Below are 24,540 nucleotides of genomic sequence, written 5' to 3'. Positions count from 1 at the left end.
GCCTAACTTTTTTCGCAATTCTATTTTTTTCGACCTAAAAATTAATGATCCGAGCTCAAAATGCCTATATTACTCTATTTCAATGCAAAAGACTCAATCTAAAAGGTTCCAGCTGAAAAAATTTGCCAAAAAAATGCTATTTGGACCCTTCGGGATAGATGAGTCCACTAAATCAAACACGTTAAGTCCGATTTCACTGTAACCCGGAAGGTTATCGGCAAACGGGTTTTAAAACCTGTCGATTCACTAGTGAACGTTATCCGAACAACAGTTTTTAATGTCCTAACTTAAACAATTTCAAAAAGTTTTATTATTTTGTAGCGTTTCGTTTTTTCAAAATTCAAGAAAATTCGGTTTTTGGTACCCAATCAGTTCCAACCACTTCTGAACTAAACTCAACCGGTTCTATCTATTATACTAGTACAGTTACGATAAAACATACTAATTTTGCGCTTTTTTCAGTTTCAAAAAAATCGATATCTCAAAAATCGCGATTTGCGGGGGGATCAAAATGTCGCTAATTTGACCCTAAAAACCGGTCTGCTTGCTGTGTTTTTATATAAAACCCCTCCGGGTTTGTTCAAATCCCGAATTAAGGTGCTTAACTAGGAAATTCGCAATTCGTTGAAGGGTCACTACAATGCAGTCACTGTCGAGCCCCCCACAGATTGATATCTTACTTTTTGTACCAAAAGGGATACAAAACTTTTTAACGATACCCAACAAACGGGAGGGGTCGGATCACATCTCGTCTGGGGGGATGATTTCTTCTGATTTTTTGTTTTTCTTAGGTACTATACCAATTTTTGTTTGGTTTCCTGTATAGCTTTAAGTGTTTTTGGTCACAAACCTCTCAGGGAACGACGGGACGACCAATCCCCCCACTCTTCCTAGTAGGTGAAACTTCGGTCTTAACTTGGTTAAAAAGCTATTCACGGGAATCCGGAGGGCTTCCGCGTTCCAAACTACCCTTCCGCCTCGGTAGTTAGGGCCTTGTTGTGAGCATCCGCTCGGCGCGGAGAGCTCGTTAACGGTTCTGCCGGTGATGATGTTAGAATAGAAGCCCACCCAGGAGCGCCATAAGAACATCTATGTAACATTCGCCCGGAAGTACATATCAACGGAAAATAAAACTAGGTTCTAAAATGACTGGCCAGCGTCTAAACACATCTCTTCATGCTTTTCACCATCTCTGCCAAAGCCAGTTCTTTTGGTAGTTTTTCTAACATCGGGTCGACAAAAAACTTTACCGTTTCCGGCTTCAATCAGAACGCTCTAATTAACTTAATTTTATGCAAAAATAGTGAGCTCATGGCTGGGTCTCAGTATCCCCAGACCACAAGACTGATGATCAACCCTTTCCTTCAACTCCTAGCTTCTCATGATCTGAAAACGAATTTAGATGTTATTAGTTCAAGTCAAGACAAGACCAGGAAGCTAAAAATTTATAAAATACAGTTTTCGTTCTCCTCCCGAGACCCCTCCGGATTCTGGAATCCGGGGAAATAATGTCCTTATTTCTTTCAGGAAGGCTGGACACGCCGTCCCAACACCCTTCCTTATTCTCGGGATTCGCGTTGTAACGATTGTAGCGGCACAATCGTTAAAACTCAGAATGGTTTTTGTTAAGTTTTTCCTTAGTCTCGATCACAATCTCCGTTCATTGCTATTTCTCACGAGTTCTGTGTTGTTCTCTGTTTGAGACTAATTGTTATTGTGGTTTCGCCGTTTCAGTTGGTGCGAAATTTCGACATTGTCACGTGTCTTTCTTTTTGAACGAATTTTTAAAAATTAATATGAAACTCCAAATTAACCCTTCCGCGTTTGTCAAAATAAACGATTAAGACCTCTAATTCGTTAAAACCGTTAATTTTCCCACACCGATGTCACAATAAAATTTCGAATTCTGACTTTGCATTTTTGTACATGTATCGGGAGGTGTAACGAAAATGAAACGAAATGTAACGAAAACTGTATATGGAGTGGGTAAATTCCCTGCGACTTTGAAAGGTGTTCAAAAACAACTAAGCTAGAAGTCCATTCAGGAGAAATCTATTCAGAAGTCCAATATTGAGGAATCTATTCAGGTAGAAGTCCATTCAGAAGTCTATTCAACTGAACTTAAGTTTTTTTTTTGGCCTTAGGGTTTTCTGTCAGGGAATATTTAGGCTGTGCTAACGTTTGATAATTTTTTGTCCAATTGTCTATGTTGGATGTTTTGTTTTAGATTTTTGCACCGCCTAAGGCAGAGGATTGCACTCCTCAGAAGTGCACAACTTATTTTCGTTCTTGTAAATTTTATTGTGTCCGAGTATGATTCACTTAGTTTCTCTGCTAGTTTCTGGATGGTTTTTGTAGAGCTGGTGCTGCTCCTCCAGTACATGCAAAAATTAGTGAAACAAAGCTGCTGTGTTCCACATCCAGAATTTTTTGTTGGTATTTTAATGTTTTGACACTCTCAGGATATTTGTAGGCGTCATATATAGTTTTGGGGCAGGATTTAGCATGGGGGTTGAAAATTTTTACATCGAAAAAAGCTAACTGAATCGGCATCCCCAGATTCCATTTGCCTTGATGTCAAGTCGAGCGTCATCTTCAGTAGTGGCTGTTTTTTGTCCAGGAGTGTTCCAAAGGTATCGCGAATTTCATTATGTCTTAGGTGAGTGTATCCAACTTTGGGACAGTGTAGAGAGTGGGTCAGTGAGAATGGCTGTCCACATGGGCATGTATGCGGGGTGTTTGGTGGTTCCCATCTATATCTCAGATGTAATCCATTTTTAAACTCTGATTTGTTGAGGGAAAAATTGTATCTTTTTAAGAGTAGCACGCTTAGCCAATTCGATGCTCCTTTCTGAGACGCTAGATTTATTGTCAGTTTTTTTCTGATGAGCAATTTTCCATAATTTGAGCTTTTTTTGAGAGTGTGATGTTCTGTCTCTCAGTTTTGATGTTTCTATTTATCAGAGTTTTTACCGTTTCAGCTACTTCTGGATCATTGTTGTCTAACGGATCACAAATGGCTTGTGACCACTCATAATTTCTGGAAAAGTCCGTGTTACTGAGGAAGTATAATCCTCCCAATCTTAGTGGTAGTGCAAAAAGGTTGCGATTTTCATCGGTTATATGGTTATTACCAGTAATACTAGGAAGTAGCTGCTGTCTTACGTTTATCTCAATTTCATCCATTTTCTTAAATGCTTCCAGAGTTGTTCTGGTAAAACGCTTAATTTACTTTGAACTCCCTTTGTGTAGCAGGAGTACGCATTTTGTGGTGATGTTTTAGTTATTTTGGAAAGCTTTTCATTTAGAGTAGCTGTCTTTTCAATTTCGTTTTCCATATATTTATCGCATGCTGATGGTGTTCATATAACCGATCCAAGGACTCTAAAACCGTCTACCATTGTAATATTTGTGCCTTCGAATTCTTTTATGGTGCTGTCACGACGGTTTTCTTTTACTATGAGTTGACACTTGGAAGGCTTCACATTGTATCCGAAAGCCTTTCCGTGCAGTATTGCGCGCAGACTCTTAAGATCACCTGCAGCGCTTCCATCTGCGTACCATTTTTGGGTGACATTTGGTTTTTGCAGGAGCGGCCCAAGATGAATTGGTCTAAGTCGTCTAAGTTCTCAACCACCAGGAAGCTCATCCAAAGATCGCGTTCTCCCATGTGGAGGATGTTATTGGTGTCCTTCCGGCTACGTAGATTGCTCCGCGGTTGGCGGCCGCCTATCTGAGGTTCGTTGGAATTAGATCTTCCCTCGTGAAGCCCATTCTTTCCCAAGTCTTTATTGGCATCACGCTTACCACTGCTCCTGTATCCAGTAATCCTGTTACTCCAATTTTCTTCCCATTGGTGTCTACCAGATGTGCAGTCACATCTGCTTTGTACCCTATGTGTACTGCATCTGGCTCCATCATGGCATCATGGCCAATTCTACGGACCTTGAGTTCTCCCTGACCCAAATAGATCTGCCTCATTTGGTCACTATCGGTTTTTACGTGGGTCCTTGTGTAGATGCTTATCCCGTCATGTTCAACATCACATGATACGGTCCATAGACTTCCACGTAGCGCCTGTGGAATTTCTTTGTTCGAGGGCCAACCGTTGTCAACAACGCTCGCACAGCCCTCGACTCAGTGCTTGGCTCTACCTGTCTGAGTAATCAGCATCTGTGTCTAAATGCATCATAGTGAACTCTGAGGGTTCACTTAGGTTCCTGATAACCTGATGTCCCGCAACTAAATTTAGTGACTAAATTCTGCTTCCTTGTGGCACCATTCCGAACGTCTGCCCAGAGATTACGTTTAGTTTCAGGCTCAAACGTTTAGTTTCAGGTTCTGCTTGGTGCTTTCGTTTCGTCAACCTCCGGTGCCTCGAAAGCGTTTAGTTTTTCCTGAGTTTTCTCATTCTCTAGTTTGAGCTTCACTTTCTGTTTGATCTCCTCTGTCACCAATTCCAGCTGGACTCTGTATAAGGCATCTGTTGTTGCTGCCTTATACTCGATTTTGAAATCGTCTGCCGCAGTCACCGGTTCCGGTTCATGTATCTCTTCCGTTACTGCCTGCCTCTACTTTGTTGCCAGCTCTTGCGGTTTTTCTTGCCTGCCTCCATTTCACTCAACAGGCGAGCCATGCTGGCTTTCCTCATGCCTTGGATGCTTGATGTCTGCCAAAGCATCCCAAAATTGTGGGCAATCCGATTCAAAATGACCTTCCAAGTTACAAAAGTTACCTTGGGCCGAGTTTTGCAATTTTTCCTCTCATGAAATCTTCATGATCGGCCTCTGACGCAAATTCATCCTCAAGGCTAAAGCCTATTGCTTTCATGTCCTGTTTGTAGGTTGGGCATGCTGATACATGATGGTCCGTCGAACTGCAATTTGCACAAGAGCGTCTCTTGTCCATATTGTCCCTTGGTTTGTACCAGTTGTTACCTTGGTTTGCTGGTCCCTTGTTAAAATTGCCATAATTGTTTTCGTAATATCCAGATCTCGATGGAGGCTTCAGTAAAAGATGTTCTTTCGACTTGAGTCTCAACTCCTCTGGTGTTGGCGCATTGGTTGAAAGTGGTGTGAAATTTGTCGCTAACATCGTTCGAAGCTCATCATTCTTCACACCATCGATGAATTTTGAGGCTACTGCCAGGTTCATCTTTCTGTTCGACTCATCTGGTTGGCTACGCCTTCTAAGCATCTCCAAATTGTCTAGAAACTTGTCTATCGTCTCGTCTTTCGTTACTTCCGTTTCTCGAAGCGCATCATTGCTTGGTGTCCTTGCAACCCCTGAGCCAAAAAGATTTAACAAGATTTTAAAGAATATCTCAGCATTGTCCCACTGGTTTTGCTTTTTGGCCATCGGGCAGTTTAGGGCTGTACCTTCCAGGTTACTGGTGAGCGCACTGCATTCTTGTTTTTCTGTCAAGTCCTCCTCTTCAAACTGCAGTTTCATTACCTCTATGCAGGTATCAATACAGCCATCAGATTCGTCTTATAGCATCTTGGTTTCGCAAAAATCCTTCTGGACGTTTCACTGCATTCATTGGTTCTAGATAACCTCGTTAGGAAAGTTTTCAAGGACCTGTTGAGAGTTTCAAAAGCTGTGGCCAGTGATGTCGCATCCCTTGAATGCCCCGCTTGAGAATCATTGCCCCCTGATAGAGGCTCTCGGTTTCCCCTCCGGCTCGAATCGGTGGGATGACTTCTTCCTTGATTCCCATGACTCCAGTTCATGGAATCACATCTCCCAGTCGCATGTGTGTCTTGCGTCGGTCGTTCGTTTGAGGTCAGTCTGTTGCCAGTTGAACTTCCTCTATTGTTTGGGCCTCGTGGCCTATTGTCCCCTGTAGCATAGCTTGATGAACTGCCCCTTCCTCTAGTGTCCTTTGTCCATATGTCCTTCTTCTATTGGGTTGTTCATTGAAGTTCACTCTCGGCTCCCTGTCGGGCTCTCCTGAGTTTGGTCCCCCATTCTTCGATCCACTCCTGTTTCCTAGTAGTCCATCCAATTTATCCATGATAGCCTGAGTTCGCCTCTCGATCATCGCGTCTATCTTCGTATCAAGAGTGCAAAGAGTCTGCTCCTGTTGAATTCTCAACTTCTCGATGTCTTCTCTCAGCCTTAATTCACTCTGCTCAGCTTCCCTCGTATTAGCGACAAGTTCTTGGCCAAGTGATCATCCGTTCTCTCCTTCAAGCGTTTTTCGCTTCTGCTAGATTCTTGTCTGTTGCGGTTGATCTCTTGCCGCAGGCTTTCTCTCTCGACATGGACTGCCCTCTTTAGTTCACTTATTCTTGAAGACATCTTTTCATTCTGTTCTCCTATGCTGTCCACTTTGTTGGTCAAGGCTTCTTCAATTGATGCTCCGTTGTCCACTAATGGCGTCACAAGTAGTGGTGTCACCCTATCGGTTCCAGGTATTTTGGTGCTTTTCGAGACTCGGGTCTTGATTCTCTGCCTCGACGTCTCTTCATGGTCCACTTCTGGATCCGCAGGTTGGTTACATAGCCCTGTGTTTCTGTTCTTCCCAGTTCGCATCTCCGAATTCGTCATGATCACAAAGTCTCCTGACTGGCCTGATCCGTTTGTGTCTTGCTTATTGCCCTGACCACACCAAATTGGTCTATAGAGCCGGTCTCTCCGTCGGTGTATGCATCATTCTCCTAAGTCCAACTATTGAGGCTCTGACTTGAGATCCGAAGTCATCTTGCTCGTCATCGTCCTCCTCCTCTTCCTGGGTTTCTGCTTCATCACCTGTACCCGTTCCCATGGTAAACGGAGAGAAGTTTCCCAAAGTTTTCTTCACTCTTTCTGAAAACGATGAGGACGTCGCCGGTTTCTCCGTCGCACCATGCATCATAGTGTTGTCTGTGGGTGATATTGTAGTCGCCACGTTTTCAGTAGAGATGTCGGACAGTTCCGACATCTCTTCTCGGTCTAAAGTCCCGGTGGAAGTGACAAAATCTGGGCCTTGTTCTACCGGAGTAGATTCACTCGCCAATCTTCTGTTTCCACTCCATTCCGATCCATGTCCGTCCCGGTTCTCATCCATGTCAGGGTCCGGATGGACTTCTGCTTCTATCATTGCCTTCTGTCCTTCCGACGACTTTTGACTCCTGGTTTCAATCATTCCGCCTGAAATGTTCTTCCCTTTGTCGTCCTGGTTCGTGCGATCCTTTCCACGAAAGGGTCGTTCATTGCTTTTCTTTGTTTCTCTGGTATGAATTTCCTAGAGCTATCAGTTAGTTTAGGTATCCTTGACTTGTTTAGACTCATTTTTGATTTATCACTTCCCACACTATCAATTCGATTGCTAGTGTGTTTTTTATTTGACTGCTAATAATAATAACACAACAAAATAAATTCCAAAAGTTTCACTTAAATAGTGACCACGAATCCTTGTATGTTATCACAGTACAGAGTATATACAATTTATTCACAATGATCGATTATTGGTTGTAAAGATATGAAGCTAGCACAAACCGATAATATCAATATGTTTAAAATATAGTGTGCTCACTACCCAATCAAGACCAGATATTATTGATTTAAAACCAAAAATGAACGAAATTTAAAAATTGTCAAAGAAAAACGTATGTGTTTTGTACTATAGTTAGTCGCAATACAGTAGTCGAAATTGTTTCTAAAGAAAGAATTTTCCCTGTTCGGTGCCGAGCCAGTCAGACAAAACTTGAAGGCGGTAATTTTCTCAAGTGGGCGTCTAATGCACCCACCAAGTCCTGTGTTACCTATCTGCCTACGGATTGCCCGAGCTAGACCTACTCAAATCCTCAAGGCAATCACTTTTCCAAAAAACGATTTGTATTGCAATCCACACAAATCAGTGACAATTTTTTGTTCATTTTAGACTAAGTGTCGCAAGTATCCGGGTCTAGACCTGTTTTGTTTTAGTCTTATCTTTGTAAAAGGCAAGTTACCAGTGCTTTCTAGTCTGACACTTAATAACCTAATATTCTTTACTATTTACTTTTCTTTTGTCTACTTAAGTTTTGACAAAACATAGGACCCCTCCGGGTTGGCAAATTTGGGACCCTTCCGGATTGGCAAAATTGGGACCCTTCTGCATTGGCAAAAATAAGACCCTTCGGATTGGCAAAATTAGGACCCTTCGGGATTGGGACCCCTCCGGGTTTGTAAAAATGGCCTTTTCGGGCCTTTTAAAATTTTCAATAGAGAAAAGACCCTTCCAAATACGTTCTCCGATACTATTATGCTGTAGGAACTAACTAGGAAGGGTGTATTTTCCATCCCTAGGCCCTTCCGGATCGTAGTTAAGCCTCTTAATTTACTTTTTACTCAACTGTGAAGGGTCTTCTAACTACCGGCTTGGCTAATTTGGAACCCTTCCGGATTGGCAAATTTGGGACCCTTCCGGATTGGCAAAAGTGGGACCCTTCCGGATTGGCAAAAACAGGACCCTCTTAAACATTGAGCCTCTTATTTTACTATTCTATTCAACTGTGAAGGGTTTTATAACCAGATCAGTCTTGCCTCGACTATGGTTTTCTGGGTTCCTCGGCCCTTTCATGTTGTCTAAAACAGCGTAAAGCTACCTTATTCAACCTTTACTACCCTTTGGTAGAAGTAAAAGGGCTTTTCAAAAAATTTTTTTTACAAAACGTGAAGGGTCTACCTTCACTAATTGGTAATTTTGCTTAAAACAATCTTGAAAATAACTTCACTCTTATTTTTTCGAATAATTGAAAGTTCTATGAGTAAGTTCATCTAATTTTTGATCTATGGTACCAAGATCAACTGAATTTGTCCAGTAGTTTCAAAGTTATTAATCAAAACGTCTTTTTTCTAAAGTCAAAAAATTTTCTCTCTTACAGGTTCCGCCTAACTTTTTTCGCAATTCTATTTTTTTCGACCTAAAAATTAATGATCCGAGCTCAAAATGCCTATATTACTCTATTTCAATGCAAAAGACTCAATCTAAAAGGTTCCAGCTGAAAAAATTTGCCAAAAAAATGCTATTTGGACCCTTCGGGATAGATGAGTCCACTAAATCAAACACGTTAAGTCCGATTTCACTTTTGACCCTAAAAACCGGTCTGCTTGCTGTGTTTTTCACTGAAAAACGGTATAGGAGTATTAATACAGGCTGTATAAATAGTAACACTAGTAATATAAAACCCCTCCGGGTTTGTTCAAATCCCGAATTAAGGTGCTTAACTAGGAAATTCGCAATTCGTTGAAGGGTCACTACAATGCAGTCACTGTCGAGCCCCCCACATATTGATATCTTACTTTTTGTACCAAAAGGGATACAAAACTTTTTAACGATACCCAACAATTGATTTTTGTTTTTCTTGAGTCCCTTCTTGTCGCTCCTTGCACTGCTTGTCGGATCAGTCTTCTTCTCTAATCCCGAGACCCTTCCGGATTGAGCGCAAATTAGCATTAACGTGCTTAAATACTCAAATAACCCTACAGTACAAGCACCACAACCGAGCCCCACACTCGATCGTAACGATCCTGAAAGATATAAATGCCTGTAACAACAACAAACGGGAGGGTCGGATCACATCTCGTCTGGGGGGATGATTTCTACTGATTTTATACTTTTTTTTTTACTGTTTTTGGTTTTTTCGGTTATTTTTTATGTTTTTTGTTTTTCTTAGGTACTATACTAATTTTTGTTTGGTTTCCTATATAACTTTAAGTGTTTTTGGTCACAAACCTCTCAGGGAACGACGGGACGACCAATCCCCCCACTCTTCCTGGTATGTGAAACTTCGGTCTTAACTTGGTTAAAAAGCTATTCACGGGAATCCGGAAGGCTTCCGCGTTCCGAACTACCCTTCCGCCTCGGTAGTTAGGGCCTTGATGTGAGCATCCGCTCGGCGCGGAGAGCTCGATAACGGTTCTGCCGGTGATGATGATAGAATAGAAGCCCACCCAGGAGCGCCATAAAAACATCTATGTAACATTCGCCCGGAAGTACATATCAACGGAAAATAAAGCTAGGTTCAAAAACGACTGGCCAGCGTCTAAACACAGCTCTTCATGCTTTCCACCGTCTCTGCCAAAGCCAGTTCTTTTGGTGGTCTTCCTAACACCGGGTCGACAAAAAATTTCCTGTTTCCGGCTTCGATCAGAACGCTCTAATTAACTTAATTTTATGCAAAAGTAGTGAGCTCATGGCTGGGGTCTCAGCATCCCCAGACCACAAGATTGTTGATCAACCCTTTCCCTCAGCTCCTAAATTCTCATGATCTGAAAACGAATTTAAATGTTATTAGTTCAAGTCAGGACATGACCAGGAAGCTAAAAATTTATAAAATACAGTTTTGATTCTCCTCCCGAGACCCCTCCGGATTCTGGAATACGAAGAAACAACGTCCTTAACTCTTTCAGGAAGGCTGGACACGCCGTCCCAACACCCTTCTTTATCTCGGGATTCGCGTTGTAACAATTGTAACGGCACAACTGTTACAACTCGGAATGGTATTTGTCTCAGTCACAATCTCCGTTCACTGCTATTTCTCACGAGTTCTGTGTTGTTCTCTGTTTGAGACTAATTGTTATTGTGGTTTCGCCGTTTCAGTTGGTGGGAAATTTCGACATTGTCACGTGTCTTTCTTTCTGAACGAATTTTTAAAAATTAACATGAAACTCCAAATTAACCCTTCCGCGTTTGTCAAAATGAACGATTAAGACCTCTAATTCGTTAAAACCGTTAATCTTCCCACTCCGATGTCACAATAAAATTTCGAATTCTGACTTTGCATTTTTGTACATGTATCGGGAGGTGTAACGAAAATGTAACGAAATGTAACGAAAACTGTATATGGAGTGGGTAAATTCCCTGCGACTTTGAAAGGTGTTCAAAAACAACTAAGCTAGAAGTCCATTCAGGAGAAATCTATTCAGAAGTCCAATATTGAGGAATCTATTCAGGTAGAAGTCCATTCAGAAGTCCATTCAGCTGAACTTAAGTTTTGTTTATTTTTTTTAGGCCTTAGGGGTTTCTGTCAGGGTATATTTAGGCTGTGCTAACGATTGATAATTTTTTGTCCAATGCTTATTTCACATTCCATCGTCATGGCATGTTTTTTTTGCAAACTAGCTTCTGTCTTCGATAGATCTAGTTTTTTTCGACATTTTCGAATTGTTTTGATGATTTTTCCGAACTAGCGGCTTTCTTGTTTTGTTTCGCAAGTGGTGAGAAACTTAGCTTCGCCCCTGAGTATAAATGTAAAATTTAAATTTTATGCCAAATATCTTTTTGGTGAACGCATCTGAATGAAATTAAGTTAACAAAAACTGTTCATTTGACGTCGGTTTTCTTTGTTTTACTGAGTCTTAGGCGTAAAACCGACAGTGATTGAAAAAACTAATTAACCTACAAAGCTATAGTTTTCGACATATTATTTTGCTCAAGGTCAGCGATATTGCCAACAAATTTGCATTAGCTATAAATTGTGTATGGCATTTTTCCATGATTGTTTTTCGTTTTTTTTTAATTCAATATTTTAAAAATCCTGACGATGCACATCAAGTGCGAAAGTATTTGAATTGAAAAATTCTCTTAACATCTTATGTAAATTATTTCTTTCGTATTAGATTGAAACTGACGGACTTCGCAGTATGGTATTTCGTTCTAAAAGGGTCATGAATTTTTTTAATCCTTGTTGCAGCCAGCTATTTTGTAATTTTGTTTTGAGTAATTTGTTTTTACGTTGATTGTTCTTTTTTTTAAAAAAAAATAGTCAATTAAAATGGTCACTTCCGTCATGCGACGGTACGTGCACAGTTTGGATAGGGCCATACCAACGCTACTTACATACATCGGCAAAATTTTATAAATAAATCAATTCGATTTTAATGCATCAAGAGAATTGTCAATTAAAATCTTTCCTCCTCGATTATAGCACAGATAGAATTGTCTATGTTGGATGTATTGTTTTAGATTTTTGCACCACCCCCCCTAAGGCAGAGGATTGCACTCCTCAGAAGTGCACAAATTATTTTCGTTCTTGTAAATTTTATTGTGTCCGAGTATGATTCGCTTAGTTTCTCTGCTAGTTTCTGGATGGTTTTTGTAGAGCCTGGTGCTGCTCCTCCAGTACATGCAAAAATTAGTGAAACAAAGCTGCTGTGTTCCACATCCAGAATTGTTTGTTGGTATTTTAATGTTTTGACACTCTCAGGATATTTGTAGGCGTCATATATAGTTTTGGGGCAGGATTTAGCATGGAGGTTGAAAATTTTTACATCGAAAAAAGCTCGACTGAATCGGCCTCCCCAGATTCCATTTGCCTTGATGTCAAGTCGAGCGTCATCTTCAGTAGTGGCTATTTTTTGTCCAGGAGTGTTCCAAAGGTATCGCGAATTTCAATATGTCTTAGATGAGTGTATCCACCTTTGGGACAGTGTAGAGAGTGGCTCAGTGAGAATGGCTGTCCACATGGGCATGTATGTGGGGTGTTTGGTGGTTCCCATCTATATCTCAGATGTAATCCATTTTTAAACTCTGATTTGTTAAGGGAAAAATTGTATCTTTTTAAGAGTAGCACGCTTAGCCAATTCGATAGTCCTTTCTGAGACGCTAGATTTTTTGTCAGTTTTTTTCTGATGAGCAATTTTCCATAATTTGAGCTTTTTTTGAGAGTGTGATGTTCTGTCTCTCAGTTTTGATGTTTCTATTTATCAGAGTTTTTACCGTTTCAGCTACTTCTGGATCATTGTTGTCTAACGGATCACAAATGGCTTGTGACCACTCATAATTTCTGGAAAAGTCCGTGTTACTGAGGAAGTATAATCCTCCCAATCTTAGTGGTAGTGCAAAAAGGTTGCAATTTTCATCGGTTATATGGTTATTACCAGTAATACTAGAAAGTAGCTGCTGTCTTACGTTTATCTCAATTTCATCCATTTTCTTAAATGCTTCCAGAGTTGTTCTGGTAAAACGCTTAATTTATTTTGAACTCCCTTTGTGTAGCAGGAGTACGCATTTTGTGGTGATGTTTTAGTTATTTTGGAAAGCTTTTCATTTAGAGTAGCTGTCTTTTCATCTTCGTTTTCCATATATTTATCGCATGCTGATGGTGTTCATATAACCGATCCAAGGACTCTAAAACCGTCTGCCATTGTAATATTTGTGCCTTCGAATTCTTTTATGGTGCTGTCACGACGGTTTTCTTTTAATATAAGTTGACACTTGGAAGGCTTCACATTGTATCCGAAAGCCTTTCCGTGCAGTATTGCGCGCAGACTCTTAAGATCACCTGCAGCGCTTCCATCTGCGTACCATTTTTGGGTGACATTTGGTTTTTGCAGGAGCTCAATCGGAGGGGTTATCCCAATTCCGTACTAGCCATTGCGAGGGGATCCTTTTGCGTTGTGCCTTCGGTAGATGTCAAAACCGTGTTATTGACATAGATTTGAGGGATGTTTCTGTGAGCTGGCCAGCGCATGATGTAGTGCCGGACAAAGGATTTCTGCATTTTTAGAGCAAGTTCTCTATTGAGCGAGTTGAAGGCATTTTCTGCATCAATAAGAAGTGTGGCGTCCGTTTTCGGTTTCTCAAACTCGTTCCTCAAGCTGTGGATAGCATATTCGATTCCACACTTCTGGCCTAAGCAGAGTTGGAATTTTTTTCCGAGAGTTTCAAAGTCTGAGTTTCAAAGATTGTTTTGTCAAATGATTTTCTCAGAACTTCGCCTATACCAATGGGCCGTACCCCTGAATTTTTGTCCAGAGGTATCAGGCGACACGAGGTGTACGCCGTTAGGTTTTCTTGGGGGAGAAATTTACTTGCTAATGTATAGGTTAGTTTAACAATTGTTTTGCAAATTTCAATGGATGGTTGAAGTGAGTTTGCTATTGATTGGAGTGAGTTAATATTGAAGTGAGTTATTATTCTGGTACATATCGACGGAAGATACATATCGACGGAAAATAAAACTAAGTCCTAAGACGAATGGCTAATGTCTAAACAGAGCTTTATATGCTTTTCACCGTCTCTACCAAGCCAGTACTTTCGGTGGTCTTTTCCAACATCGGGTCGACAAAAACGTTACTGCTTTCCGCTTCGGTCAAAACACTCAAATTAACTTAATTACATGCAGAAGTAGTGAGCTCATGGCTGGGTGTCAGTATCCCCAGACCACGAGGTCACTCCTAAAAACAGGGCTACTACTTATTGAATTATTATTGTTTTTGTTCAGTAGATAAAAATCATCATCTCCATCGAAGATGGATCAACCCTTTCCCCTAACTCCTAGCTTCTCATCCTTATCAAAATGAATCCAGTTGTTAATTAAATTCAATTCAGGACATGACAAGAAGCTAAAAGTTTATATAACAGGATAAAAGTTTCAGCCCCGAAACCCTTCCGGATTCTTGAATCCACTGAATCAAGTATGTTAATCTTGATTTCTCCGTAATCCGGAAGGATGTCTTCCACCCTTCAACGTTGTCTGCAACGGCCTTGCAACTATTGTAGCGACACAATAGCTGCAACTCGGAACGTTCTCTGTCAGCTCCGTGATTTGTTGTCGTTTTTTATCACAATTTCCGCACTTCTCGCAATCGCAGCTAATGTTGTTCTGTTGCTTTTCAGCTTCTCTTGCCAAAATGGCCGTTTCTGACGTTTCTCAGAAAGGTTACGTCATCACTTCGAAAATTTAAAATTTTAAAATACGGGAATATCCTGACCTTCACCGTTCTGCTAATCATCCGAATAACGTCGTTAATCCTTCAAAATCATTAACTCGGAAGGTTCACAGCTAAAAATTCGAAATCTGCAGAGATTGCATTTTGTCCATTCTGGTCGAATGTCACATATATAGGTAGTGATCGCTGTTTTGGCTTCAGGGTGTTTTTAGTTTCAGGATACTAAGGACTGTTTTTCCTTCAATGACTTCGTTCGGGGGAAGTACTCCTTTTGTTTTCTTGTCTGAAAGGCAGGCAATGACGGCAGACATTTTGACTGTACTCATTAGTTTATCGAATTGCCTAACTTCCTCGTTTACTTCGGTTTGCTTCTGTTTTGGATGTCTTATTTGGAGGGCTTTCGCTTCAGTGAAAACTTCGTCTAGAAGGCCCTGCTTCCATAAAATAATGCGGCGGCCTAGTGTTATAGAATTTGATCAGTTTGTTTCTGATTTAGTTTTTGGGAGCAGCAGATGTGGGAGAATCATTGCTGCTTTCATTGCGACGTTTGAATTTGGTGTTTCTTCTACTAATGACAACAGCTGCTGGTTCAGTAATTCTATGAATTGGAAACCGGGCTTGTTCTTGCTAGAGCCAGAACTTACTTCTGTTACCAAAACTGACCAGTATTAAACTTATCTAGTTATATTATCTAATTCTTGAGTTGCTTACCAATTTAATTACTCCTTGTACTCGAGTGCATCATTATGTGAGTCCCTAATTTAATATTCTTGAGTGTGTTTTATGATTGTTATGTTGAGATAAGGCGAGTTTTAGGTTGATCCATCTGAAATGGATCAAAGTTCCACTGTCCAATAAAAAGTAACTTAACGGATTGTTCTGACCCTGTTTTTAACGGCGTTCATGTATTTTGGGTATCTTGAGACCTAAGTATGGGAACGTTCTTATTTTCTAGAGTGGGGGGATATTTTGGTAGTAGCCTTTAAGCTGTAACGGGTCCTAGTCTCATGTCGCAAGCGAACCGAATTGGCTCCGACCGTTCTTGAGGTAGAAAAACACAAGAGATAGTGTCCCTGACTCTTGAGCCAATGGTTATAGGGCCTATTTTTCTTAAGCCTCATATGTGACTGAAGTAGGCGACTGTTACATAGTGTTTTTATGGCGCTCCTGGGTGTTTTTACGACATCATGACTACGGAGTCGAACCCACTTGACACAGCTCCGGGCTGCATGCCCATTCTAGAGTACCGGTGGTACGGTTCAGCGGGAACGTGTAAACCTTCCGGTTGTACCGTGATAGTTTTTTAAGAAAACTTGAGAAAACTTCCTGGTACGCTCTCCGAACGAGGCCTAGCTAACCGAGTAAAGGGGAGTAAGTAGGGAAACAAAAACAAGAAAAAAGTATAGAAAAAGGAACAAAAACCATAAAACGAAAAAACAGTGACTTTGATACCGGATCATTTGGATCAAACCTTTATATTAATTAAATAGTATACCCATACTGTTTTATAAGACCGATCGTTTCGATCAATATAGCAATTTAAACCAGTGACTTCAATAAGGTGCCCGAGTGGGGGGCGTTGTTAAGGGTTTTCAGATAGATTGCAACCAAGCCGGACAACTAGGAGACTTGACTGGAAGAGGTGACCAGTCGAGTGGGAAAGTGGTTCACAAGGATCGAACCGGACCACTAGGAGACTTGACTGGAAAGGGTGACCAGCCGAGTGGGAAAGTGGTTCACAAGGATCGAACCGGACCACTAGGAGACTTGACTGGAAGAGGTGACCAGCCAAGTGGGAAAGTGGTGCTGCTGTCAAGTGCAGAACAGAGACAACCAGCACAGGATCACCACAGGAGGACGCACAGGGGTGTTCTCAAGTAGGGCAACGGGTATCGTTAGAATCCACATTACATTATAGGAGATAAGTGTAAAATTGGATAAGCGGAGTCCCATTGTTTTGAGGATGTTTTTGCACAAGGAGGCCTGGAAACAGGTCTACGGTTTTCTCTCGAGAGGTTTAGCACCCGGCGCTTAAGGGATTTTTCGGCTTAGGAGGGGGGCTAAAGAGGGGGGAGGTTAGAAGGGGGGCTGGTTAAGTTAGAGGTTAGCGGTTATAAATTGTAAAAAGGGGGGACACATTAGAGTAACTAATTGTTCGGCATCGTCGAGTTAGTTACATTAGATATTTACACGCGTTGGTTATAGGAAGCGGATATCCAAAATTAGAATCAAGTTAAGGTAGGTGCCCTGGTCGGATCGGTAGGGGGGAACGGACATAGACAGTTTTTGTGACACCCCATAAGATCGCTAGCAGGGGGGAGGAAAACGCGTGGCAATAGGGTACCAGACATTTTTTCGGACAAGATTGACATCAGTCAACCTTGAATTTCAGGAGAATTCACCCATCTGTTTTTGAATTTTTTTCCAGTTTAAAAATTTACGTTTTGGTGAAAATTTGTTGTTGGTATTTTAACGAACAGGTGATCACAAGATACCTGCGGGGAATTTAGAGTTTCAAATAGCCTGAAAAGACTGGATTAGTATTTGGGTTTCGACCATTAAGATAGGGATTTTGGGAAATTTTTTTACTAGAGCTCAAGTGGTGGTAAAAGGTACAGTGGTTCAATAGTCCCTACAACGAAGAAGAAGAGACCCGATGTCCAGACACTCAGTGACGAGTCTTGGGACAGTACCGAAGAAGTCTTGGGACATTGCAGTCTGGGACAGTCTTGGGGCAACACAGTCTTGGGACAGTCTTGGGACAGTGCAGCCTTGGGACAGTCTTGGACCAGAGCAGTCTTGGTACGAAACAGTCTTGGGACATTGATCTTGGGACGTTGGTCTTGGGACAGTGGTCTTGGGACATTGGTCTTGGGACATTGGTCTTGGGACATTGGTCTTGGGACATTAGTCTTGGGACAGTGGTCTTGGGACATTGGTCTTGGGCCATTGGTCTTGGGACATTAGTCTTGGGACAGTGGTCTTGGGACATTGGTCTTGGGACATTAGTCTTGGGACATTGGTCTTGGGACATTAGTCTTGGGACAGTGGTCTTGGGACATTGATCTTGGGCCATTGGTCTTGGGACATTAGTCTTGGGACAGTGGTCTTGGGACATTGATCTTGGGCCATTGGTCTTGGGACATTAGTCTTGGGACAATAGTCTTGGGACGTTGGTCTTGGGCCATTGGTCTTGGGACATTAGTCTTGGGACACTAGTCTTGGGACGTTGGTCTTGGGACATTAGTCTTGGGACGTTGGTCTTGGGAAATTGGTCTTGGGACATAAGTCAGGTTGAAGTAACCAATTGTAAAATCATATTCTCTATCCTATCCTAACATATAAAATTTTCAAGAGCTTAAGAAAAGTTGTTTTTAGCAAATCGTCGATTTCTTTTTAAAAAAATTTTTTTTTGTCAAAAGAGGTTTTAACCTTAGAGTAGAATTTTGTAGATAATAATACTGTAAATAGTAACAATTGTAAATAATGAGGCGGAGCAGGGTACCGGTAGCTGAAAAAAGATCTACCGAAGCGAAGACAAAGTATAATTCGTCGCTACGTAAGACAACATCAATGGGTCCGAAGGTAACAAAGAAGAACTTTTCAGTTAGTATGGTCAGCACGAGGAGTACCACGGAGAACAAAGCAAAAGAGGGCATGGACGGGGAACGTGTAGTACCCACCATTGAGATTGATCTAGAGACACCTGATCAAAGTGTGGATGAAGCAGGAAAGAAGACGACAGAGTCAACTCCAATGCCTAATGCGGAAGAACCTAAACCGAATCCCATAGAGTTCTCACCGATAGACAACGTGGAAGACACAACAGGCAACACGCCAGAAACAGTGAAGGATGAGTCTCAAAAGAGAACGTCTTTTACTGAAAGATTAGCAATGATGGTCGGAATGAGATCGAAGGACGCAGCAGTGGAGGAGACGAAAGTCGAGAAAAGTAAAACATTTGGAACAGTATCCACGAGAACGACAGAGACCGATCAGAACGAGGGTCCAGTGACCAAGGAAAATCGGTCCAGGAAAATCGGGACCAGTGACCAACTACAGGACAACAACGGACCATGGAACGACAACTCTTGAGTTAAGCGACTTCATGGCGAAGCTAGATCAGATAGATGAGAAACTGAAGCACAGCGAAGAGGATAGAAATGTGATAAGGAATGAAATGAGACACAACAAACATGAGTACTCGGACAAATATTTCCATCTAGCGAGAGCGACGGAGGAAAAGCTTCAGAAGATGTCTGACAAAGTAGAAACCACTGATGAAGAGCGAGAAAAGAACATCAGAAAAGACATGCAAGAAATGAAGCAGCGATATGACACAGTGAATTGCCAGTTAGGGAGTTTGGAAACGAGAATGGATACGATGAGTAGGGAACAGACTGAGAGCTCAAGTGCAATACAGACAAAGCTAGACGCTATTCTTAGGAATTCAACACAACAAGACAGGCCAGCTGCAGAGAGGACACAAGGTAATAGAGTGGACTTCGTGGAGCCTCAAAGGAACAAACGACAGTCAACACCGTTACCAGCAACCCGGGAGGCCGCGACTACGGCACCGGTGGGGGCCAGGGCCATTATAAAAAAAGGAACAGCGAACACAACCAGTGGTCCAGGGGACTCCACGACTCACAACAACGTGGGACCGGATGCCATGACCTGGGCAAGCACCTGGGAAATGATGAACAGGACGCTAGAAGCCTTCGCCACGAGGAACACCGACTCGAGTGACAGAGGAAGCAACAAATCCAGGAAAACCTTCAAGAAACCGAAGGAGTTCAAAGATGATTCAGATGGATGCATTGACACTTGGGTAGAAGTCATGAGGTTGCACTTAGAACAAGACAACTTGAACGATGAGAGGCAAGCGTGCACAGCGATACTGAGCAATCTGGAAGGAACGGCATTGAAATGCGTGGTTGCGAAGAAAGAAGAGGAACGCGACACAGCGGACAAAATCTTTGAAATATTGTTAAACAGATTCGGCTCAGGCATGAAGGGTCATCAAGCGATGATGCGATTTGAAAAGAGGAGACAAAGGGACAATGAATCGATAGACAGGTTCCTAGATGATCTTGAGAGATTGAGAAGAAGGAGTGACCCGGCGATTGTAAGCTTACGAATGAAAAATTACAATGAACTAAGTGACAACAAGCAGGTATGTGTAGTCCCAAACCCAAATAGTCAAAGTGCTGCTGTTTTAGGAAGATCCTTCTCGATTACGAAGAGCGGCCTCTGCGTGAGTGTCTTGTTGAATACCCTTGACATGCCCATCACGATACAGAGGGGGAGGAAACTGGGATATGCTTTACCTGTTAAAACTCGATATGAAATGACTGAAAACCATAAGCAAAATGAAGTTGTTGATTGTCCCAATCATAGGGACAAAATTTGTATCTTGAGACGATTGAATAAAATAAAAGATTCATCAGGTCTTGTGAAGTCACTTAAGTCAGAGACGGACGATGGACTATCGAGCTGTTTGAATTTCCCGGAACGGCCCACATTAGACGAAATACAGGGTAATAAACCGGTTCTACCGGATATTGAACACCTAAGAGGCAAGTTCACGGACGAACAGCTCGAAGCCATCAAGGACGTACTAGAACGGAACGAAGAAGTTTTTGCAAGACATAAGGCAGACATCGGGTGTTGTAATTTTGTTGAGCATGAAATAGAACTTGAGGAAAACGCAATACTGCACAGGGAGGGGGCGAGGCGCATGACCCCACACAAATCGGATGCGTGTAGAAAGGAGATTGAAACGCTACTAGAGTATGACATGATAGAACCATCCAAATCACCGTGGGCGTGTGGAGTAGTGATGGCCAAAAAGAAAGGCGACCAGTTGAGGTTTTGTTGTGACTTCCGATACCTGAACTCCGTCACGGTGAAGGATGCCTATCCCATACCTAGGATTGATGAGAGCCTCTCGAAGTTAGGTGATGCAAAATTTTTTACGACTCTTGATTTAGGCTCGGCTTTTTGGCAGGTACCACTCAGGAAGCAGGACAGGGACAAGACAGGGTTTGCCTGCGAGTTGGGTCTGTTTCAATGGAAACGGATGCCGTTTGGACTTTGCAATGCCACAGCCACGTTTCAGCGGTTGATGGCACACGCGCTGATAGGCGTGACGAAGAAGTATGGCAATCTGGTAATGTGCTATGTGGATGACGTGGTAATAGCGACACCCACACTAGAGGACCACATTGAAAGACTTGACGAAGTATTTGCGTGTATGAAGAGATCGGGGCTAAAGTGCAAACCATCAAAATGTGAGATACTCAATGACTCGATAAAATACTTGGGGAGGATGGTGGACAAACACGGCATCAGACCAGATCCAGACGCAGTAGAGGCAGTTCTAACTTGGAAATCGCCGAAAACGGAACACCAATTGATGAGTTTTCTGGATTTTGCAAATTACTATAGGGAATTCGTCCAAGGCTATGCCGACAAGGTTTATCCGATGCAACAGTTAATGAGGCACAAGGGCAAGAAGTTCACGTGGAATAACGCAGCAGAAGAGTCATTCCAGAGAATAAAGAAAGAGTTGTGCGAGGCACCAGTACTAGGGATGCCAACAGAGAAGGGGATGTACGTACTGGATACGGACGCGTCGGTAGTAGCGATATCTGGAATTCTCCACCAAGAACAAGAGTGGAACGGGAAAACAGTCTTGAGACCAATAACGTACGGGAGCAAAGTCCTAAGTGACACGGAAATGAAGTACGGAGCACCGAAAGCAGAGATGTTCGCGGTCGTTACCTTTGTCGAGAAATATAGGGCATACCTAGGCAGTGAAGTCGCCACGAGGAACATCGACTCGAGTGACAGAGGAAGCAACAAATCCAGGAAAACCTTCAAGAAACCGAAGGAGTTCAAAGATGATTCAGATGGATGCATTGACACTTGGGTAGAAGTAATGAGGTTGCACTTTGAACAAGACAACTTGAACGATGAGAGGCAAGCGTGCACAGCGATACTGAGCAATCTGGAAGGAACGGCATTGAAATGCGTGGTTGCGAAGAAAGAAGAGGAACGCGACCACAGATTCGTTCGGCGACCAAAATATTGTTAAACAGATTCGGCTCAGGCATGAAAGGTCATCAAGCGATGATGCGATTTGAAAAGAGGAGACAAAGGGACGATGAATCAATAGACAGGTTCCTAGATGATCTTGAGAGCTTGAGAAGAAGGAGTGACCCGGAAGAATCTACCAATCGAAGGAACTTCAGCATCGCCTCAAAGTTCATTGATGGGGTAAAGAGTGATGACTTGAGAACGATGTTAGCAACGTACTATACATTGTCGAAAGACAGTGCACCAACTCCAGAAGAGATGAGGCAGAAGTCAAGAGAGTACATGCTGATGAAACCCAAGAAATACTCGTACTCAGACAACAGGAACACACAAGGGGGGAGTCAGCCACAGAGGTCGTCATGGTACAAGCCCAGAGATGACATGGACAAACGCAGGTCATGTGCTAACTGCGGGTCAGCTGATCATCATGTGGCGGAGTGCACGACATACAAACAGGGCATGAAGAGTTTGGGATATGCACCCGATGAGGAAGAGATGAGCCAGATGGAGGAACACGAGTTCTATAGTGGCTTGATCATCAAAATAGGTGCAAGATGCTTCTTCTGCAACCAAGAGGGGCACTTCAGGATGGACTGTCCGTTGTTTTGGGAAGCGGTCAAGAATCAGAGTCATCCAAAACACAAGTTGGCGCTAGCAGCGGCGCAGAACCAGAGAAACAGACAAGGCGAATTTGAGACGAAAAACCTAGAAAGACCAAGTGCGCAGCTACCAACGAAAACAGTGAAAGCTGTAACACAATGTAATAGCGCAGTAGAGGCCACGGCGAAGAACGACCTAGCAATAGATTATGAGAAGGCGGCAGCGGAGGCCATCAACAAAGTGAAACAAGACCTGGCAGCGAAAGAAATAGAACAACGGCTGAAGCAAGAGATCCAAAGACAGAGAATGAACGAAGCATTAAGTTGCGCACAAACAATACCAGAAGCTGCTGAGGGGTCGACAAAAAATGGAAACTGCAACACTGTAAAAATGGTTACAGGAAAGCCATTTGGCATAACAAAGATTCGAGAATAGGGTTGTCAGCTGCGAACAAAGGGGCCCTGCGGGTGTTGGGCAGAACGCCGATAATAGCCCTCAATCTGGGGGAACGTAACCTGTGGATGAGCTTTCTTGTGGTAGAAAACCTAGATGAGTCTGACCAATTTATTTTAGGCAGAGACTTCATCAGGAACTTTGATGTTGCGATTGATCTAAACAACGCAATGTTCAGGATACGGAACCCGGATAGGAGGTACGCAATCAAACCGGTAAATTTAATAATGGCAAATGAAACCAAAGCACTGGTATTCTTGAGTAGGAGGGTGAAGCTAAAGGCGAACGAGGCGGCGATTGTAAGCTTACGAATGAAAAATTACAATGAACTAAGTGACAACAAGCAGGTATGTGTAGTCCCAAACCCAAATAGTCAAAGTGCTGCTGTTTTAGGAAGATCCTTCTCGATTACGAAGAGCGGCCTCTGCGTGAGTGTCTTGTTGAATACCCTTGACATGCCCATCACGATACAGAGCAGGAGGAAACTGGGATATGCTTTACCTGTTAAAACTCGATATGAAATGACTGAAAACCATAAGCAAAATGAAGTTGTTGATTGTCCCAATCATAGGGACAAAATTTGTATCTTGAGACGATTGAATAAAATAAAAGATTCATCAGGTCTTGTGAAGTCACTTAAGTCAGAGACGGACGATGGACTATCGAGCTGTTTGAATTTCCCGGAACGGCCCACATTAGACGAAATACAGGGTAATAAACCGGTTCTACCGGATATTGAACACCTAAGAGGCAAGTTCACGGACGAACAGCTCGAAGCCATCAAGGACGTACTAGAACGGAACGAAGAAGTTTTTGCAAGACATAAGGCAGACATCGGGTGTTGTAATTTTGTTGAGCATGAAATAGAACTTGAGGAAAACGCAATACCGCACAGGGAGGGGGCGAGGCGCATGACCCCACACAAATCGGATGCGTGTAGAAAGGAGATTGAAACGCTACTAGAGTATGACATGATAGAACCATCCAAATCACCGTGGGCGTGTGGAGTAGTGATGGCCAAAAAGAAAGGCGACCAGTTGAGGTTTTGTTGTGACTTCCGATACCTGAACTCCGTCACGGTGAAGGATGCCTATCCCATACCTAGGATTGATGAGAGCCTCTCGAAGTTAGGTGATGCAAAATTTTTTACGACTCTTGATTTAGGCTCGGCTTTTTGGCAGGTACCACTCAGGAAGCAGGACAGGGACAAGACAGGGTTTGCCTGCGAGTTGGGTCTGTTTCAATGGAAACGGATGCCGTTTGGACTTTGCAATGCCACAGCCACGTTTCAGCGGTTGATGGCACACGCGCTGATAGGCGTGACGAAGAAGTATGGCAATCTGGTAATGTGCTATGTGGATGACGTGGTAATAGCGACACCCACACTAGAGGACCACATTGAAAGACTTGACGAAGTATTTGCGTGTATGAAGAGATCGGGGCTGAAGTGCAAACCATCAAAATGTGAGATACTCAATGACTCGATAAAATACTTGGGGAGGATGGTGGACAAACACGGCATCAGAACAGATCCAGACGCAGTAGAGGCAGTTCTAACTTGGAAATCGCCGAAAACGGAACACCAATTAATGAGCTTTCTGGATTTTGCAAATTACTATAGGGAATTCGTCCAAGGCTATGCCGACAAGGTTTATCCGATGCAACAGTTAATGAGGCACAAGGGCAAGAAGTTCACGTGGAATAACGCAGCAGAAGAGTCATTCCAGAGAATAAAGAAAGAGT

The 24,540-nt window shown here is 42.6% G+C and overlaps 2 protein-coding genes across 2 annotated transcripts in view; both read right to left on the bottom strand.

The window, feature by feature from the left end:
- The window catches only part of LOC134841199 (long-chain-fatty-acid--CoA ligase 4-like), a 454,776-nt gene that overhangs the window by 414,577 nt on the left and 15,659 nt on the right, over nucleotides 1–24,540 (bottom strand). The window lies entirely within an intron of this gene.
- Nucleotides 6,623–7,129, bottom strand: LOC134841644 (uncharacterized). Its single transcript, XM_063857676.1, has one exon. The coding sequence runs from the start codon at nucleotides 7,127–7,129 to the stop codon at nucleotides 6,623–6,625; it is 507 nt and encodes a 168-aa protein (XP_063713746.1).

Source organism: Symsagittifera roscoffensis, chromosome 3 (assembly GCF_963678635.1).
Source record: "Symsagittifera roscoffensis chromosome 3, txSymRosc1.1, whole genome shotgun sequence".
Classification (NCBI taxonomy): domain Eukaryota; kingdom Metazoa; phylum Xenacoelomorpha; order Acoela; family Convolutidae; genus Symsagittifera; species Symsagittifera roscoffensis.
This window is presented reverse-complemented; position numbering and strand designations above follow the sequence as displayed.

Excerpts from the sequence above, each read along its gene's own strand:
- LOC134841644 (XM_063857676.1), bottom strand. The coding sequence starts at position 7,129 with ATGATTGAAACCAGGAGTCAAAAGTCGTCGGAAGGACAGAAGGCAATG.